Raw genomic sequence first — 20,093 nt, 5'->3', positions numbered from 1 at the left:
TGTGTATATCATATCTCAAAATCTAGTAAATTCCTTGACTATCTTGAACCACATTTTGAAATTCGATAATTTCTTAATAAAATTTAAAAATTCGATAATTTTGAAAAAAACTGGAGACAAAAAAATTAGAAACACAAAAGAAAGTTGAAGGTGAAAAAGAAAACAACTCATTCATCTTATATAAAAAAAATTTGAAATGATTATTTTAAAATTCGTGTCATTGGGTCGACACAATCCAAACTCATCTCGATCATCAGCATGTCCAACTAGTCTCGAAACCCTTGATCTAGGTTAGACAATCTCACCTTTCAACTTAGGTCGGCCTATGTCAACCAATGCTAACTCTACCAATTTGATTGTAACCGACTCAACCAAATTTTAACAGAGACGGACTTGACCAAATTTCTTCTAAAACTAATTCAACCAATTTTAACATCAAGAGGACCGGTCCGAATTTAGCTAAATTTGGAGCGATCCAGATTTGACTGAATACAGTCGGAACCAACTATTTGAACAAATGGACAATAATTATAACGTATATTGTATATATACAAAAGTATCATAAACAAGATATTGGAATCCAACAATCAGCTACTTCACTCGGTATCCAAGAATGAAATTATTGCTCATGGATGAATTGAATTTAAATCCATAAACAGAACGGATAGAAATCCAGATCCCAAAATTTCTTAGTTACAGTCCAAGTTTTAAAACTAGAACACTGTCACAAAAAAGGTAAAATAAAGCCAAAATTGCCTTTACTCAAACAATACGTGTACTCTATACCACAGATCACGAGACGTATCAAAGTATTTCAGCACTCTTCCTGTTGCAAAGCCAACCAAGGAAACTAATAGCGAAGTTCTTCCCTTTATACATATAGTCAGTTTGTGTCCGAAACAAGGGGGTAGACATGTCATCCCAACAGCTGAATCATAAAAAACGGCCGTTCTTTTAATCAACTTTCTCATCCACACTTGCCCTTTCTGTTAGTTCCCCGATCTCAGAGCTAGAAGCACTTCCAGGATTACTGCCTGCGATTATACTCTCAGCGGCAGAAGCCCTAATATTCTTAGTTGCATCAGAGGAACTATTGTCTGTTTTCGGAGTCCCTGTGTTTGGAGAAGTAAGACTAGAAATACGCTCATCCAATTGCTTAGGTTTGTTTAGGGCACGACAGTGTGGGCAGTAGTATGTGATAAATGGGAAATCCTCCTTCCGAGCTAGACCTGAAAGAAAATAAGTAGATAAAAATACACATCAACATGATCTAATGCAAAAGGACATGAGACAAAAAAAAAAAAAATCAAATATAGCCCCCTTACCATTATGCATATAGCAGTTACCACATATGAGAGCATAAGACTGTGCTGGATCCTCACCCACAAGCAAAGCTGCAATTCGTGCAATCCATCCACCGTCTTGTGTGTTTGAACTTTGAGGTTGGTGATGTTCAACAACAACAGGCTGATTGTCGTCAAAAGTCTGGGTTTGATAACTTCCCCCAAGACCAACTTGTTGATCACCAGGATTTGGTGTGGCTGCCCTTGGACTAGTGCATCTAGATTGAACTTGTCTCCGATTTCGAAGTCCAGAGGACTGCGTAAGTTCAACATCGTTGCTCTTCCCTATTGCAGCACCGGGACTGAGTTGATCTTCCAGGTACACTCTCAAACCAGAATCTGCACCCAACTTAGATGCTAAAACAGTTGCAGCAGCTGCTTTTGCAGCTGGGTCTGGATCATATCTCTGAATAGATCATAAGCATAACACACAATAATATTAAGACACGTACAAACAGATACCATCAAGAGTTGCTCTTCAGTAATGCACTTTGGAGTATACACATTGGCACAGCAGCTTAAATCAATGAAATAAATGAACCTTGATTACAGCAGTCACATGAATTCATTCACATGCTGACATTATTAATTCTTTACAAAAATAGAAGCATGGGTATTGAATGTCATGGATAAAGAAATATTCAACGTAACTGATAATTAGGAGCTATGTCATCAAATTTGATGGGGTTCTGAAATTTGAAATACTGTACTATGCTTTTCAACTTAAGATTCAACATTAATGAACCCCACCAGACTACAAACCCGAAGTTATTTTGTCCACTTCCGTTTCAAGAAATGAAAGATAGGTGATATTGAACCATGTAACAAGCCTTGCGTCAAACAATCACCTGAATGAGCTGTTGTGTAGTGTAATAATTTGTCTTTTCTTTGAGCTCATCAATTTTTTCTTGCCTTTCAGCTCGAAGCCTTTCAAGAATTTTCTGGTCCCTGCGATCACCTGTAAAATCACACATCATAAATTTAAAATTCAAACAATAAGGGAATTTTATTTTCAGTTGGCATAAGAGTTATAAAATTTTGAGCACTAGTTGGGCGTGAAAAACTGCGCTATAAATTTGAATTCAATAATAAAATCATTAGATTTGTGAAGAATAGATCACATAAGTAATTATTACCAGTGAGAAATTACTTATTAGTATCAAATGCTGCTCCAGCGTGCATCTTTCTTCATATAAAAGTTTCATTAGAACCGTTTGAACATGATTACATGAACTGCAGGAACTTCTAATGAACTTTATATACTACTGTGATCAGTATTTGCATGGAGCTATGAATACGACAGCATGAAGAATATACGATATTCTTTCATACAAAACACTCACCTAGGAAGTACTAAACTACAGGATTTTAGATTGGGTCTATCAATTATTGAAAGCATTGCTCACAGAAGTGAATCAATAAGTTTGGCTTAGACTAACATTGAAACTTGTCCATCCTATTTTATTGGAAAAAGTTCTAATGGCAGAGATGAATTAAAACTCTTTACAGTAGTAAGTCGTACCGTAAAGAGGACCACCTAATTACATCAATTTGAGACTTGGAACATAAAGTTAAAATTCCATCAACATAGATGACAACTGCAAATTATGCAACACTCAGCACTCAATTACGGTCGAACACACAAAACTTTGATTGTTAAATATAGATAAAATGTGACCAGCTTGTGCAGGATATGCATGTTAATGGTAAAGCTTAAAATACTTACACATCCTTGTGAAGCTTACAAATGCTGCATAGGCAGCGGATGACAGTGCAGGCAAAAGAAACATTGGCAAAACCCGCAGTGCCCTCATTTTCCAATTCATAAGAATTGATCTTGTTGTCATAATAGCATAAACTATAGCAACAACCTGAAAGTTTAAACTATTTTAAGTAACAGGGACCAGAAGATCAACTTATTTAGAGAAGAGAGACTAATTAACCTCTTAGTTCGCTAATCACTAAAAATGAATAACCACTCTGAGTAATCATTCCCCCCCTGTCTCTGTAAAAGTGTAAGTAACTACGGTAGAGAAGTTTACGATATAAGGTTTGATAAAGGTTTAATTATTCATTTATTTCCTATATTTACAAAAACATTATCTTTAAATCACCCCTTTTAACTCCTTTACGTACCATTTTAAATCTCAAGAAAAATTAAAACGATGCATGCAAATACTAAAGAATTTAAAATGGCATGTACCGGGACTAAAAAGAAAGTCTTCATATAATTATAAATTTCAAATGAGAAATTAAACTTCAATATAATATAGGTTGACGGTAGAGAAATTATAGAATTTAACTAACCGAGGGTTTTATCATCATCCATGTTTAAACGACAAAATACGATAAACTGAAAAAAACCTTAATCTCACAATGAAACGTAGAGAAGCAACCAGGTATATATGCATCATTGATTGAAACCAAATAATGCTGAATGCGAAGGAAAACATTATCAACAATTACCACACCTCAAATATGACAGAAAACACAATAAGATGGCGGGAAATTCTCCTCCAGGATCGTGATCTGCTGTTCATCCTAGTCATAACCTGAGCCTCCTCTTTAGAAATGTATTGGAGTCTCTTCTCAAAATCATCACCGTGTAACCTAAGTATCCCGTTCCAAATTCGAGACAAAAAGCTTTTTTGCTTCTTCTTCCCACCCTCGGAGGAATTCGTACCACCGCTCTCGTTCTTCTCACCTTCATCAATCACTTTGTCATTCGCCATCCCCTGTTAATAATAAAAAAAAAACACGATTCAAATTCGCTCCAACAATTCCGCAACTAACCGTCTCAACGAATTGATCGATGATTTTGCAGAATCGGATCGACGAAGGAGGAATCTCGATTGGAGAAACATACCTGCTTCTCTTGATGATCTTAATCACGTTATTCGTTCGGATCTCGCTAGCGTGTATTGCGACTGAGGGAGAATTTGAGGAGTTACGATTCGCTACTTTGCGCGCACGACGCGAACACGGGGTACGAAAGGAACACGAAGGTGGTTGCAATCTATTGGAACGAAACGAATACTTGGAGGCTACTCAATCGTTGAATTATCGTGGCGACTTTTTGAAATTGGGGAACCATATGAGAGGTGAGGTTTCTGAATTGGTAGGATGAAAATAGAGGAAACGAAAGCTTAATGATTGAGGTAACGTGAAAATGGTGTTAATGAAAAAAAAAAGAAAAAAATATATAGCGTAGTTCTTCAATATGGGTGTAATAATTTTATAAACTCTGGTGTGACCAAGGACGCAAACTTTGACGCAAACTTTAGCTAACATAATTTGATAAAAATAAAATAAATAAACGATGGCTTTCTGTCGGTCTTAATTTGAGATTTGAGAAGCTTCATGCAAAACTTTCTAGAAATACATGCACAGAAATTAATTGATATAGTCTAAAACAGTTTTCTACTATACTAATTTTAGAATTAAAATAGTCGGTTAAAATATCAATAATGGTTTTTAAGTTACTGTTTTGATATACTGATCAGGAAGGAAACATTAAATAGTAAAAAACTAATTAAAAGTACCTTTTTAACTTGTTAAATCTCATATTTTTTCAAGTAAGTCGTACGACATCGTTTTTTTTAATCAGAAAGAGAACTTTAAAAAGACAATTGATTTGGAATGAAAAGAGTATATGTGTGTGTGTGTGTATATATATATATATATATATATATATATATATATATATATATATATATATATATATATATATTTTCAAATTTAATTATCACGATGATTTATAAATGGAGAACGATAGAAAACAACTTTACAATATCATTAGATTTTTTTCTCATAAACTGACATTTATTAAAAATTGTAAATTTGTTGGTGAAGTTTATTAAAGAATAGGTATATTTTGTATTGTTATGCTATTTATATTGGTAGTAAAAATATATAGGTACATGCGATTTACTATTTCTTATTTAAATTTAAGACTGTATTGTTATGCAAATTCTGTATTTTGAATTCTTTTAAATAAGTCATCCAACTAAATTTCTTAATTTAGAAATTACTTCCTCAAGCACATTTTTCTTCTTCTAAAGTTTAGGTTTTATTGTGTAATTTTATAAGTATTTTGGAGACATATTAAATATTTAAACTAGTGATTTTATCATCAAATAATGAAAACTAACTTTTTTTAATTGAATCCTGATAAAATTCAACTCGGACTGCCATACAGAGTAATTATATTTTGTTTTGAAAAAAAAGACTTAATTAAAAAATGCTAATATATAAAATTTATTTAAAATTTAAATATCTGTCAGTGAAGTTTGTCAAAAAAGAGGTGAACTCTTTATAGTTTTATAACTCCTAAAATAAATAGATTCAAGAAATAAAACTTAAACCTAAGAGAATACAAAAATAAGATTTATGTAGGTTTTAATCCGAAATTTATATAACTTACTATTGAAATATATAATTTAATCTTAATCACTATACTATTTTCATTTGTTTGGCATATAAATTGTAAGGACAATGTAAAATAATCGTGAGGTTGAGACCTATAGGCAAGTGATAGGTAATTTGAGAATAAAATTTCTTCAAGAATGAATGATATAGGACTATCCCTGGTGATAAAAGACTATTTTTTAAACTTTAAGTGCTAAGAATTTGAGGACAGATTTTTTTAAGAAGGAGAGAATGATAAAAGATTATCCCTCGATTACATATATAAGAAGAACTTGAAGATGAACTTTTACAATTAAAATGATCTATGGCAATGGCAAGGAGCAAGAAATTGAAAGAATAAATCTATTTGAGACTCATGATACTACAAGCAATTGAAAATTCAAAGGATACAAAGATAATGGTTTGGAACACATTTGAATAATACTTTTTAGGAAAATTAGTTTATGTTTTTTGACTTTGATTTTCTTTTAGAAATTAGTTATGTTTGTATGCTTTTGAGCTTTGTGCTTTCTTTTATAAATTATTTTATGTTTTTATGTTTTTGGGCTCAGGTCTTTTTGGAAGGTTTCCAGTATTTCTTAAAATTGTGCTTGTGTATAGAGGTATAAAAAAATAATATAGACACTTTTTGAGTTATATTATATGCATTTGCATTATTTGAGGGAGGACTCTCTTGGTTATTGAAGTTGAACTCTGATTCTTATCAAATATTAACTTTTTCATCTACTTAACTTATCAATCTGCTAAATTGTGGTGTCCTCCATCTTTGTCTTATTTTGCGTTCTTCTCTAATTTATTTTTCTCGACTCTATGAAAGATTCAAATTCAGAAATGATCGTGTTCTTTTCTAAATATATCGTATTAGCAAGCCAATCAAAAGGAACACATGGATGATGAGGGTGGAAATCATGACAAAGAATAAAAATGCATGATAAAAATTGTGGAAATTATATATTTTTTATAATAATAATAATAAATAATATAAAATTTTATTATTTTTATTATAAAAAAATAATACATATATGTTTCACTAATATTTATAATATCAATATTTAATACACGTTTTTATATTAAAATTTAAAGTAAATAATAATGTAATATGATTTTTACTGAACTTGAGATTTATAAATAACATTTTCTTCTTCTAAAATGGTAAATTTATTTAATAAAACTCATGGCAACCATTGCAAATTTAATAAATAAATAGGTAATATATAAATAATAATAATAAACATAATAGTATTTATAAAAAACATCATAATAAATTACAGTTATCTAAGCAATATTTGTTTGAAAAGTTGTCTTTAGAACGATAATATTGATATGGTTTGTTATTAAAATCAACCTATATTCTGAAACCTATATTCTGACCAAAGAAATATAGGATGGGCTTCAAAATATTTTGATTTACATCTTTGTCTGTCCAAAGCAGATACACATGTTGAAGGATGTGCACTAACACAACCTTTAATAATATTTTGAAAGTTGAAAACAAAACAGCTGATGAGTTTCAATGCTAAAAAATCCTTGGGACTTTAACCATGTCTGGATCATCCACCATTGGCTCAAACAGAGGTTGTATAATTTAACCAAAATAAAAAGAAACTATTATTTTTAACGGTAATAAAAAGACCTAAACTTTTATCAATTTTATTTTTAAAATTTGGTTGTCTTTTAAATTGATTATATTTCTAAATTAAAATAATTATTTATAATAAAAATTATCTATAAAATTAATCAAAATATATATATTTATATATAAAATGTCTATGTACAAAGAATACATCTCTTTATATGATAGTATATAAAGAGTTTTTTTTAATCTTCATTTACTTTCTAATTTTATCCTTTAAATATTTTTTAAATTGAAATAATTATTTTATTAATTTTTTTTTTTTAAATTTCAGTGATTTAACCATTTTCTTTAACTTAATCATTTTCTTAAGTATAAAACTATCTTCAATATAAATAAAAAGTTATAAAAATTATTTATATTTAATTTTATAATTTTCATAACAATTATTTAGAAAATAACAAATGCATGTGTTTTTACTATTGTTCGTAACATTGACATTTAATACATGTTTTTATATTAAAATTTAAAGTGAAATATATATAAAATATAATTTTTACGAACTTGAGATGTATAAATAACATTTTCTCCATCCAAAATGGTAAATTTGTTTAATAAATACAGAGTGAGCCCCAAGGAAAATGATATCATTTTTCTTTTGCTAAACAAATACAGAGTGAGCCCCAATATTTTTTTGCTTTACATTTTTTCCCTCCAACACAGTGATCCACACATTGAAGGACATGCAATAACAAAATATTTAATTATATTTTGAACAATTTTCATGGTGACTTAGCGAAAAGAAAACTAGTTTCGTACCAATAATGATAAAATTGTTGGAACCTTGACCATATTATGAATAACTTTCGTTATGACTAGCAAAATAGATTTGTGTACTAACGGTAAGATTGTTGGGAACTTAATCATGTCCATATTCATCATTGGCTCAAATAGAGAGGTTGCATTATTTAATCGAAAAAATAAATAAATATTATTTATAACATTAACAAGAAAACCTAAACTTTTATCTAATTTATTTTTTAAATTTAATCATATTTTTAAATTAAAATAATTATGTACAATTAAAAAATTACCTACACAATAAATAAAAATAATTTATAATTAAATTATAAAAATCATTTACATTTTTTATAATAATAATAATAATAATTTTATTATATTTTTTAAGTAAACACTATAATGTGCTTCTACATGTGATAGTGGCTTATAGTTAAGTATCTATAACATCTCTCCAATCCAAAGATAGCTTAATTATTTAATTGGGAAATATTTAAGTTAATGAATTATTTTTTTCTTTTTTAATTCATAAAAGTACATATAAAACATTTAATCATGTAATCAAATATCATTTGAATGCTTTAATTCATAATACACTAATATAACTTCTTTTGTATTATGATTCAAGTTAATTAATAAAATTAATATATATAGATTTATAAATTCATGGAATTTATTTTGAGTGAATATATTTCATGATTTTCTCCTATTTTTAACTCAAAGAACGTATAATTATAATTCTTATAATTCAAACATTAAAATAGATAACATAAAATTATTATGATTTAAATTAATAAACAGTAGCACATATGTTCATATTCAATGTTTTGAAGAAGATTTCATAAAAATAAAATAAAAAAATATATTATTTCACTTCATGGAATAAGTTCATGTGTATTACATTACAACAAGTATTGAAATTTAAACTGAAACACGCTTCTTTTTTACTCTCATAGTGAGGAAAAAGAAAACATATATAACATAATAAGTATAGAAAATAATGATTCTAAGTTACAAAATATAAAGCTCTAATATATATAAATTTTAAGAATTTCTTCTCTTCACATTTATCTTCTGTTCCATTTTCTTTCATTTCCTTTATCGTTGATTCTTCTTGCACCACGAGACCTATAGTTGTTGTTTCCACTCATTGTTCCAAACTTGAGAGGCACAATTTGAGGAATGTACATATTTCCAGGAAAATTCCTTTTCTCCTTTTCGATTTTTCGCAACTGTGGCAACCAGTATGCAACATACTCACCTTCAGGGTCATATGTTTGTGCCTAAAAAAAAAAATTAATATCACTTTTTTTTCCAACCCATTTTTTAGTTAGACATTTATCAAAATATTTATCTTTTAATACTAATTATTTTAAACCTTCAAAAACAAAACTCAAAATTTAGAACTTCTAAATAATTCTAAATAACAGCATCTTGTCTCATCAAATATACCATGATTCAAAGCCGTTCAAATAATACTTGAACACAAGATTAGGATATATATATATATATATATATATATATATATATATATATATATATATATATATATATATATATATATATATATATATATATATATATATATATATATATTAGAGTTGTCAAAACAGGTAATTCGGTCCAATCCACCATGAGTTGATTACTTAATAAGTTAACCTAGCCTAGTTCACTTATTAACGAGTCAAAAAAAAATTGAATCTGGTCCGGCCCCCCACGGATTGGTGGGTTAAACAGATTGGCCGGTTAAACAGATTGGCTCACGAGCTCACCTAATTAAAAAAAATACAATTTTTTTTTATTTTTCAATCAAAACTAAATTATAATTCTAATTAAAATCTAAATAAACTTCAATACAATCCAAATACAAACTAAAATCACAAAAACTACAAATTCTCTATGTGTTGGCTAAAAAAAATCTAACTTGACCTAAATAAAAAGTCCAACCTAAAAAAAACACTTGTGTGACCCTTTATTTGCGGGTTGGTGAGTCAACCCGGCTCATCACGGGTTGAACCCGGGTGAGCCGGGTTCTACGTGAATCAGGTTAAAAATCAACCCTATAAAAATTTATGAAAAATTTTCAATCCAATACGACCGAAACCCGTGGTGAGTCGTGTTGACTCACGGATTCCAACCCATTTTCACAGCTCATATATATGTATATATATATATATATATATATCACTAAACATTGAAGCTTACTTGTTTTGGGATGCTGAAATAGCGATCTTCTCTGGGATCATTCCCAACTCCTGAATAGAAAGAATATGGGTTGTAATATTTGTTGTTTAAAAATTATAAACAAAACAGTAATATAGGGATGATATATTTTGAATCTGAGTACGCTTAATACATGAATGCAAACAACCAAATCTCAAATTAGGAAAATAATCTTAATTGTACAAATAACACTATTCATTGCTCATGTTAGCAAACTTAGCAAACGAGCTACTTCTTCCTGCACCCCATTTTTTTCTCCCTTCACCCCACATACCTGATCCGTAAGTCCAGTTTCCATAATTAGAACATGGATCATAATCCAAAAGACAAGTCTCGAACCATTCTGCCCCCATGCGCCAATCTATCCCCATATCACGCACAAGAAAGGAACATACAATCTGTCAAGAAGGTAATCAAGTTTCATGTTTCTGTTACAACATTTGATAGCGAAATCCTAGTAATGTATAATGATAGTATTATCTACTTTGGTCCAAAAATCAGTATGGCATAAATTTCCAGAATTTATTATACTTTACAAAAAACACAGTAATGGATTCAGGTTGATACCTGTCGTCCTCGATTAGACATAAACCCTGTAGTCGATAGTTCTTTCATGTTGGCATCTACGAGAGGATACCTACATGTTTATGCCAAAAGAAAAGGTAGAAGATTATAAGACAACATCAGAGGGACAACTTCTAGGTTGATGTTTTAAGACAACAAACATAGAATCAAGCGACAGCAGTTGGTAGTTATGTCAAAACAAACAAGAAAGTTCAGCAACACTTTGAATCTTGGATAGAAATTGTACCCCGTACAACCATCTCTCCAGGATTCAAACAAGTTCTTGTCTTGGCTCCAGTTGCGATGAACTTTCCTAGGGCCACCTGAAAACAAAAATAGATTTTACCTAAGTAATCTGAACAAACTTTTTAAAGACAAAAAGTGTTATAGGAAGATGCTTTTTCTCACTTGCACATCAAAACCAGAAGAATTTAAAACCATAACTGTGTTAACACGAGAGACATCAAATTCCTCAACCTATCAATACCTAGATGGAAAAGCGAATTCCCATATTTCACTGACAAAAACCTAAAGTAATCCCTCCATATCAACTCGAACAAAACCCTGCAAAAGTAAACATAGGTCAAATCTTTCAATTGAGTTCATTTTTTCATGAACAAATAGAATGATAATTGAAAGGGAGAAAACAAAACAGAACTTCTCTGATGAAATCAAAAACAGAAAAGTTAGATTTTAGGGATGAGTAAGAAACTGGTAGTACTAGAATGAATACTATTTTGAAATATGACAGAGATGTACATTAACAAGAAAGATGCAATGTTACCACTTACCAGTAGGTAGAACTATTTGCTAGTCTTTCGTTCTCATATCTCTTTACCTATAAAGAACAGACTGAACTTTGTTAACTCATGCATTCTCATTTCTTAGTTGTTACACAATGCAAAAAACAGAGATCAACGCAAGCTTTAACCTCTTCATATATGAAACGAGGAGACAAACTTCCTGAGGCAAGCCACGGTGAGAATTTGGTAGAATAATCAGGCCCTAACATCCCATTCCTGGTCTCTTTATAAACCTTCAGAAAATCCTACATATGAAAAATCTTAAGAATGCATTAGATAACCAAACAAGGGCTGGAATTAATGTCCCCAACATCATATTTAAGGTCACATTTTACAGAATACCCATATACAGCACCAACAGTGACATAGTTACCTAAATAGAATCTAAATTGTGAATTTGAGATTACCAACCTTCTTCCAGAAGTATTCATATACTCTGCTCAATCCTGCAGTTTCACCCCCCACAAACTTCATTCCCTTGATAACCTAAATTTTGAGGATGAAAATAAAGGAATGAAAAAGTTCATCATCTCATCATTCTTGAAAGGTATCTACCAATAAATATGGAACAACATACATTCTGTGAGCCAAGTCCAAGCTGCTCTAATGAAGGAAGGCATCCCCAATCCTCAATTAAGGGAGGTGGTCCTAGCGATGGTGGTAGTTTGATGCATGAGCGTATGGTACATTTGGCTTCAATAATCTGCAAAATTCGAATCCCATTAGAAAGCATATGTAGCAGTGAAAACAAACACAGATTCAAAATCTCGTGCCTTGCGAAATTGAGTATACATATCTGGCAAAGAAGTGGCATCAAAAGGGAGGTCATCAAGATGGTACATAGTGGTACCCCAAACTAATTGCAATTTAAGGATGTTTTTTGAAACTGTGACACCACTGGATTCTTCTGATGATGTTCCAACTTGTTTAAGACCTTCCATGACTAATCTTTCAACATTCACCTCCTCACTGCACGTTTCTTTCTGTGCATACACCTGATAGCTTCACATTCATCAATGAGCCGTATAGCTTAAACCATGAAATTCCATGAATTCGAAATCAGGCTTGAAATTCATAGACTTACTGTGTGAGCTTGAAATGCTTTGGCAAGAGAAGGAAGAATCTCCTCAGGCTTCCCTTGTTGTACAAGCAAATTAAGCCCTTTTTTCATCAAATTCTTCCTCAAGTCCACCAAACATTCAAGGAGAAATTGCGCTCTCAATGCTGCACAAATTAAAATCACCTAAGAAGTTAGATTAGAAAAAGTAAACACCAAAAATACATAAGATATTGCATTTCACTCTGTGCTAAAAGAACTGCATCTAAATTTGGTGCAGAAGTAAAGGTGCAAATGAATTTGAATACGAGTTATATATAACTATACCACCGGTTTTGGGAAAGCCGAAATGATAAGTAGTGGCAAAGAGTCGAGGGTCAACGCAGTAGACAGGTAAAACGGTTTCGGAGGAAAGCCATGCCTTGTAGAGAGCCTCGTTATCCAAAACTCTGAGATCATTCCTGAACCACACAATGGCCGTTCCTTTGCCACTCCTCTTGGTGTTCCACGTGTACCTACGAAACGTGTTTTCTGCAACGCGGTCCATGTCGTTAGCATCTAGCTCCGGCACCTCGTAAGTTGACGAGGAAGAGCCTGAAGACGACACGGGTTCGGATTTGGCGAGCGTGTTCATCGCCAGGAACAACGGGTTTCTTGTTTTTGTTGCTGTTGGGTGTGTGAGTGTTGAGGTTAACGTGCACTTAGAGGAATAGAGGGTGCTTCTGAGGGAAAGAAATGGAAGTGGGGTGCAGTGGAGAATGGCCATGTACAACGTTAGTCGCGCTTTTGCTGAGGGTGGGAGTAATCAAGCAGTTGAAAGTGTGACACGTGGCGTCTCGAGTTTGGTGTGACGTGGCCGGTTGTTAGCCTATGGATCTACTGACTCCAACTTTTTATTTTTGGATGAGCGAGAAGAATCGGAGAAGACTGAAGGCTTTTTCTTCCTGCACCTATGATTTCTTTGCGCACCCCAACTTTCAATATGACATTCTACTTTTTATAAAAGTTATTTTCGAATTATCTATTTTGGGAATTTTTTAGAATAAAATTTTTGGAATTTTCCGAATACAACTGACTCTTAAATGGAGTTTTATAAACAGCATTCGAAGTAAAATTTCTGCAGGGTTTCTAGAGCACATGAAATGAAATTAATTTTAGAATAGGTTTTTCAAAATAGAATTTTTGAAATAATATTTTCAAAACATGTATAATATATTTTCAGAATAAGTTTTTGATAAGGAGTTTTTTCATACTGCATTCTTTCTCTCCTTTTCTTCTTCTTCTCATGCAACATTTTCCCTCTCTTTTCTTTTCTAACGACTGCGAAAACGACGGTGTGTATAGTGGAGAAAGTATTTTAATCTTTTTATTAAGTATAGGAGTGCATATAGTATTGGTGGGGTGCAAGAAGAACAAGTCGAAAAAGTCAAGAGTGAAAAGGGAAGGAGTAACAAAGCCCTTTAATGAGAAGCCGAAGGAAACTTCCAAAGCATATACTTTGAAAGTAAGGTGAAATAGTTTTTTGACATTTGTACGGGTGTGCTAAGAAGTTGTGGGGTGCAGAAAATAAAAGCCGAAATCAAATAGAGATCGAGCTATTTGAACTAGCCCAAACAAAAAGGAGGAACGTTCGACTTGTTTCCAGAAAATTCGCCAACGTTGCTTTTTTTCATTCAATTATTTATACCGGTGAGAACTTTCTTGATCACCAATTTCTACTGGTTGCATTCAATTCGTAATGTTCTTTGACTCTTAATTGTTATAGAATAGAAGGAATGAATTCGTAATGTTCGTTGATTTTTAATCGTAAAAAGGAGTTCTACTAAGAAATTAACGCCGGTTCTGTATCTGGAAGATTGTGAAAAGCTAGATGTCAGAGTACGACAACGTCGTGGGTGGGAAATTGAAGCTGAAGGGAAAAGCGTTGGATGTAAAAGCTTGTGGGATTAAAAAGAAGAAGAAACGAGACAAGAGATACCGTAATTTCTCCCAAACTAGTTCTGGTGAGCTTAATGTTCTTCCCTTTCTTTTCAGCTTTGATAAAACTGTGCAATTATCATTATTCTAGCATTGAGTTTCTTTTTGGCAAAGGAAATTATTTTGTTTTATCTCTTAAGGAAGTGTGTTAATTTATATTTGTAGAGGAGCTGTGTATTAAAGTTGTTAGAAAACATTCAGGAAACAATTAGAGTTACTTTGTCTAGTCGGTGAACGTTGCAAAAGTGATATTGTTTCTTCAACAATTGATCATGTGTATAATTGATTGGTTTTGTAATCAAATATAACCATAACCAGTTCCTTTGGGTAAAAAATTATTCAATAATGATTTTAAGAAACATTGTTGTGGTGTGGCTTAAAATATTTATTTTTGCAAGTCACTTGATATTGCTGTCTCATTTGATCGAATGTTGACTCCTCTGTTCAATAGTTTTGGTTATTGAAAATGTGTTCTTGTCTCAGGATGGAGTGATGCAGACTGCTAAAGATCTCAAAGGGCAAAGAAACATGGAAATATGGTCAAAATTTTAATCTGTCTTACACATTTTCTTTAGGTTTATATTGCTTATGCTTACATCTTTTTACTTACATGTTGAACATGTGAATGGATTCATCATGATAGATTGATCCGAGTTATGAGATAACTTAGTGATAAAGTTGAAAGGGAAAGTGAGAGTGAGGTTGTGCGTTTAATTTTCCTTACTAACACTTATGAGTTATAAGATTGTTTTTTGTAAGGTTGTTTTTGTAGGTTTAGAAGAGTTATAAGATTGTTTTTTATAAGGTTGTTTTTGTAGCTTTAGAAGAGAGACCGGGAGAGATTATAGATTGAGCAAATAGTACTTGAAAAAAAAGAAGGATTGAGCTGATTGTGTAAGCATGTTTAAGTGTTTGACATTAACGCTTGTTCCACTACAGTCATACCTGTTTTACAATTTCTTTTGTTAATTTATATTTTACTTTTGATTTTAGATATCTTTGGTGGAAACATGTCGATGGATCATCATGAAGACAGCAGAGAGAGTGTATCTTTTGATGATCATCTTACTCCAGCAGAAAGGCGATTTCTGCATCAGACACAGAAACTTGAGCTTCAAAGACTAGCAAAAATGGCAAACAAGTCTCATCGAGATAGAATTCATGAGTTCAATCAATATCTGGCCAACCTCACTGAGCATTATGATATTCCCAAAGTAGGACCTGGTTAAGGAAACTGTGTCTTCTTTTTAATCTTCATTCTACTAAATGTTTTGCACGCTTAAAATTGATTAATCTTTTCGAATTTATGAAATTGAAAATGACTGTGTACATTAGATGGAACCAAGGTATTATTTCAGATAAGTTGTACTTTCAGGCTGAAAATATAGTATGTTTTCTATTTTGTGAAAGTATTTTTAATAGTAATTAACACAATATTTAAAAGTGTGATAGCTGTAACAGTAACTATCACGTATAAGCTAAAACATATTATGTATATTCTATTTTTTTATTATTTATTTAAAGGGTGTACACAGTATATAAAGAAAAGAACTACACTGCGTGTAAACGGTGGGCACGAAGGTCTAAAACCTTCCAACAAAAATGAATCAAATCAATTTCTAAGGATCGGACTAAAATAAATATAATACATATATGAAGAAATTACATATATATATATATATATATATATATATATATATATATATATATATATTTTACATATCTAATTAACTGGCTGATTTTTAATATTTACTTAGTTGTCGTTTTATGTTAATAAATCACACTCTATTTCATTCAAATATTCGAATAATACATTTTTTTAAATTGTTTATTGTTACTGATTAGTGATATGATTTAAGTAAATTGTACTATTCTTCAAATATGCCGACAATGTTCATCACTTCACTATGTTAAAATTGCAGTTGTATTCCAGTAATTGATTTTCTTATTAAAAATATGTTAACTTCATATTTAAATAGTTTTTTTTTTTACTAATAATTCTTAACTCTAGATTTTTGGATATTTAAGTGAAGTTTGATGAGGAAGACTAGTATTGAGAAGATGTTGAAACTCAGTGGCCTAAGGATTTTCTACATTTGTTTGCTCAGTCCAAGAAAAAAAAGAGTGAGCCAAATAGATTCTTATATATCTTTAAATAGCTCGAAATTAATATTTCCTTTTACAGCGAGACCACAAACAATGTTTGGAAAAAGGATTTTATAACGTTTAGAAAATTAAAATACATTATATTTCAATTATTTTTATTTTAAATTAGTTCATTTTTAAAAAATTTTGTATAAATAAGATCATTTTAATCAAAACTTTTTTTTATTTGTATGGACTATTTCAATTATTACTAAACATAAAAAAAAATTATTTTAACTTTATAAACATTCATTGAAAATAATCATTACGTTCTTTTATTAAAAATATATGTTTAATATTAACTAAAAATAATTTTATTCATAACGATAAAGTATATATTGTTTAGAAATAATTTTAACAATATCAACAACAAAATAATTCATATAAATAATAATTAAAAAAATACTAGTTACAAATCAATTAAAAAAACAATTCTATTAATATTAATAAAATTATTGGTTGTTATCGGTAAGAAAAAAGATTTCGCTAATATTAATTATAAAAAAACTTTTATAAATAATTTTTAACCTATATTTTAATCAATGTTGATAAAAAAAATTCTAACCAAAATTTGGGGCCATAGCGTCGGTTCCAACCGAAATATGGTTAAGTCGGACCTGACCCAAATTTGGTGATATTCGACCAAGTCTATTTTAATAGAAATTTGGTCATATTCGCTTGAGTCGGTCCCAATTAAAATTATGTCAAATTCAATCAAGTTGGTCCTGATCAAAATTCTGTCGAATTCAATCAAGTTGACCTCGACCAAAATTTGGTCGAGTCGGTCTCGACAACACAATTTTTACAAAATTTAACCTTAGGTCTCGAGAATGTTAGGAATTCAAGTGTGAGTCTAAGTCCCACATTAACCAGAATTGAGAAAGTAGAGCACCATATAAGGATCAAGGCCCATAAACTCATTGCCTTAAGGTTTTGGGTTGAGAGTGGTGTCAGTGTCTTATGTGGTTAGGCTCAGATCTCATTGGTGTTGTTCTCCCCAGTGAAACCCCCTCCTTGTAAAACCTAACAAGTGGTATCAGAGCCGATAGTTGAAACCGGCTCAGACGAGTACAGTATGGTCCCTGTATCAAAAGTCTTCCTGGCAAGACTTCCAGGTAAGCGTGTCCCGTTAAGATAAACGGCGATACGAGAAGGGGTACTCGTGGTTGGGAATGCTTCCGCTGGAGGGGGAGAATGTCCATTAGTGTTGTTCTCCCCAATGAAACCCACTCTCTCCAGTGAAACTCCCTCCTTGTAAAACCTAACATTGCAGTGGCTCTTCTTCTGGCCCTCGGCACAAGCATCCAAGGGTTGGATGTGCTGCAGGCGCTGAACAATCCTAAGTACGAGCAGTTCAACAAAGCCCTCACCGAGGCCAATCTGGTTGACAAAATAAACGCCCTGAAATCCGTCACCGTTCTCCCCCTCAGCAACAAGGCCATGGCTTCCCTCGCCGGAAAGTCACCGGCATTTTTGAAGGCCACCGTCAGCACGCACGTCCTCATCGGGTACTACGACCAGAGGAGGATTTTCGATGACGTTGGAAGTCAAATTCCCATCGAGACTCTCTTCCAATCCTCCGGTCTTGCCAAGGACAAACAGGGATACGTCCTCGTTCAGCAAGTGAACGAAGGCGAGTTGGTCATGGGATCCGCCGCCTCTCCTCCCGGCACAGTCTTCACTTCCGCACTTGTGCAAACCGTGGCGAATAACCCCGAAGAGTTTGTCGCTATTGAGCTCAACGAGCCCATTCTTGTACCTGGAATTGAGAATTTGTTCTCCGACGTTAAGGTTCCTCTTGGCGCCGGAGAAAAGGCAGCGTCTCCTTCGGCTCTCGCTCCCGGTCAAAGCAGCGACGCTTCACGTCTCTGCATGGGTCTCCTCGGTGCCGCTTCCGCTTCCGCCGCTTTCATCCTTGGCCTGTAAACGACGGCGTTTCGGGAATTTATCATTTTGTTAAACAAAAAACCATTGCATTGGTGTTGTGTATCACCGATCACGATATACAACAGGGATCTTTTGTTTTTGTTTAACGAAATTACTCTATTGGCTTGTGTTCGTGGAATTCGGATTAATTCAATTGAAACAACATCATTCATTATTTTCTCTCTCTCTCTTTCTCTCTATCTATCTTCTGTTATACTTGTGCTTGCTGTTTAAATTATTATTGCGTTTGTTTAATTAATATTTCTTCATGGTAAACATAAATTATTTTGAATGTGGCAAATGCTAATGATTTCCAGAGAAAACGTTACAAAGAAAACAATTATTGAACTGCGAATGTAAAAATTCTTTGAAATTTAATGTATCTGACTGAAATTATTGTTAAATACACTTAATTTTGTTTTTTTAGTTAAATAAATAAGTTTAAGATATTTAAATAAACGACTCTAATAGTTTGCAACTAAAACTTTTTTATGCGTATTACACAACTATAATTATTGTGTATAAAATTCCACTTTTTTTCTTAATTATTTAATTAAGATTAGTGATTGCTAATTAGAAAAAAAAATGTTTTTATGCACTTTTTTACTTGATTTGTTTTAATAAAAAAGTTATCGTTTGTAATTATTTTAAAAAGTGTTTATTACCCGTTATTTTTAAATTTAATTAATGATTATCTTATAGAAAGAAACCACCTGCATCACATTTGAATAGTTAATTTGTATGCAGTCTTAAGTTCAAAATCATTGTTATTATTACTCACACGTGCAAACAAATAAGGTATTAATTAACTTTAAGAAATTACTAGTTGTGTATAAATGACCACAATTTTATTTTATAAAAAGATTATATTTGTTTGTAGATTAAAGATGCGCAAAAAATCCTTGTGAAATTTAATTTATAATAATCTAAATTTTATTTTATAAAAAGATAATATTTGTTTGTAAATTAAAGATGGGCAAAAAAAGTGTTGTGAAATGAAATTCATAATAATTTCAATTTACGTTACTAAGAAATTATTGAAAAGAATTTATCTTAATTTTTGGATTTTCATTCAAATTCATTTAATTGTATTTGAATCATGTACTTATATGAATCATAACGAATATATGGTGTGTTTTACTCCTCCAATCGAAAGGTTAATATTTATAGGTATAAATACACATTTGGTACTCAAACTTTTTCGGAAAGTTCAATTTGGTACCCGAACTTTAAGAATGTTCAATTTGGTACCCCAA

General features: G+C 31.6%; 4 protein-coding genes across 5 annotated transcripts; 2 read left to right on the top strand and 2 right to left on the bottom strand.

The window, feature by feature from the left end:
* Nucleotides 1–606: 606 nt before the first annotated feature.
* LOC114163768 (uncharacterized protein At2g24330-like) lies at nucleotides 607–4,546 on the bottom strand. Its single transcript, XM_028048072.2, has 6 exons — nucleotides 4,210–4,546; nucleotides 3,815–4,078; nucleotides 3,070–3,214; nucleotides 2,192–2,301; nucleotides 1,326–1,749; nucleotides 607–1,229 (listed from the first exon to the last, which is right to left on the bottom strand). The coding sequence occupies exons 2-6, from the start codon at nucleotides 4,073–4,075 to the stop codon at nucleotides 955–957; spliced, it is 1,215 nt and encodes a 404-aa protein (XP_027903873.1). The 5' UTR covers nucleotides 4,076–4,078; nucleotides 4,210–4,546; the 3' UTR covers nucleotides 607–954.
* Nucleotides 4,547–8,979: 4,433 nt separating this feature from the next.
* On the bottom strand, nucleotides 8,980–13,570 carry CRY3 (cryptochrome 3). The gene is made up of 13 exons (XM_028086535.2): nucleotides 13,117–13,570; nucleotides 12,817–12,956; nucleotides 12,506–12,727; nucleotides 12,310–12,435; nucleotides 12,144–12,218; nucleotides 11,861–11,977; nucleotides 11,721–11,767; nucleotides 11,417–11,493; nucleotides 11,177–11,252; nucleotides 10,933–11,002; nucleotides 10,640–10,763; nucleotides 10,348–10,397; nucleotides 8,980–9,425 (listed from the first exon to the last, which is right to left on the bottom strand). The coding sequence occupies exons 1-13, from the start codon at nucleotides 13,553–13,555 to the stop codon at nucleotides 9,210–9,212; spliced, it is 1,779 nt and encodes a 592-aa protein (XP_027942336.1). The 5' UTR covers nucleotides 13,556–13,570; the 3' UTR covers nucleotides 8,980–9,209.
* On the top strand, nucleotides 13,561–16,178 carry LOC114196039 (uncharacterized). 2 transcript variants are annotated; one of them, XR_014984632.1, is made up of 2 exons: nucleotides 13,561–14,792; nucleotides 15,250–15,341. XR_014984632.1 is itself a non-coding variant. In XM_085666851.1 (2 exons), the coding sequence occupies exons 1-2, from the start codon at nucleotides 14,660–14,662 to the stop codon at nucleotides 15,993–15,995; spliced, it is 369 nt and encodes a 122-aa protein (XP_085522977.1). In that variant the 5' UTR covers nucleotides 14,449–14,659; the 3' UTR covers nucleotides 15,996–16,178. The 2 variants fall into 2 exon arrangements, 1 of the variants encoding a protein (XP_085522977.1); XM_085666851.1 differs by lacking the exon at nucleotides 15,250–15,341 and adding an exon at nucleotides 15,760–16,178 and having other exon boundaries at nucleotides 14,449–14,792.
* Nucleotides 16,179–17,986: 1,808 nt separating this feature from the next.
* On the top strand, nucleotides 17,987–18,957 carry LOC114163711 (fasciclin-like arabinogalactan protein 10). Its single transcript, XM_085666806.1, has 2 exons — nucleotides 17,987–18,026; nucleotides 18,155–18,957. The coding sequence occupies exons 1-2, from the start codon at nucleotides 17,987–17,989 to the stop codon at nucleotides 18,835–18,837; spliced, it is 723 nt and encodes a 240-aa protein (XP_085522932.1). The 3' UTR covers nucleotides 18,838–18,957.
* Nucleotides 18,958–20,093: the final 1,136 nt, after the last annotated feature.

The sequence above is a fragment of the Vigna unguiculata genome, chromosome 9, assembly GCF_037176805.1.
Source record: "Vigna unguiculata cultivar grain cowpea cultivar isolate G323 ecotype 2 chromosome 9, ASM3717680v1, whole genome shotgun sequence".
Classification (NCBI taxonomy): domain Eukaryota; kingdom Viridiplantae; phylum Streptophyta; class Magnoliopsida; order Fabales; family Fabaceae; genus Vigna; species Vigna unguiculata.
The sequence above is the reverse complement of the archived record's forward strand: the minus strand, read 5'-3'. Positions and strand labels throughout refer to the sequence as shown.

Excerpts from the sequence above, each read along its gene's own strand:
- LOC114196039 (XM_085666851.1), top strand. The coding sequence starts at position 14,660 with ATGTCAGAGTACGACAACGTCGTGGGTGGGAAATTGAAGCTGAAGGGA. Across the intron at positions 14,793-15,759 it reads TTTCTCCCAAACTAGTTCTG|ATATCTTTGGTGGAAACATG; the intron begins GTGAGCTTAATG and ends TTTTGATTTTAG.
- LOC114163711 (XM_085666806.1), top strand. The coding sequence starts at position 17,987 with ATGGTCCCTGTATCAAAAGTCTTCCTGGCAAGACTTCCAG. Across the intron at positions 18,027-18,154 it reads CTTCCTGGCAAGACTTCCAG|ACTCCCTCCTTGTAAAACCT; the intron begins GTAAGCGTGTCC and ends CTCTCCAGTGAA.
- CRY3 (XM_028086535.2), bottom strand. The coding sequence starts at position 13,555 with ATGGCCATTCTCCACTGCACCCCACTTCCATTTCTTTCCCTCAGAAGC. Across the intron at positions 12,728-12,816 it reads AAGCATTTCAAGCTCACACA|GTGTATGCACAGAAAGAAAC; the intron begins GTAAGTCTATGA and ends TGAAGCTATCAG. Across the intron at positions 9,426-10,347 it reads ATTTCAGCATCCCAAAACAA|GCACAAACATATGACCCTGA; the intron begins GTAAGCTTCAAT and ends TTTTTTTTTTAG.
- LOC114163768 (XM_028048072.2), bottom strand. The coding sequence starts at position 4,075 with ATGGCGAATGACAAAGTGATTGATGAAGGTGAGAAGAACGAGAGCGGT. Across the intron at positions 3,215-3,814 it reads TGTTTTCTGTCATATTTGAG|GTTGTTGCTATAGTTTATGC; the intron begins GTGTGGTAATTG and ends TTAAACTTTCAG. Across the intron at positions 1,230-1,325 it reads TAACTGCTATATGCATAATG|GTCTAGCTCGGAAGGAGGAT; the intron begins GTAAGGGGGCTA and ends ATTTTCTTTCAG.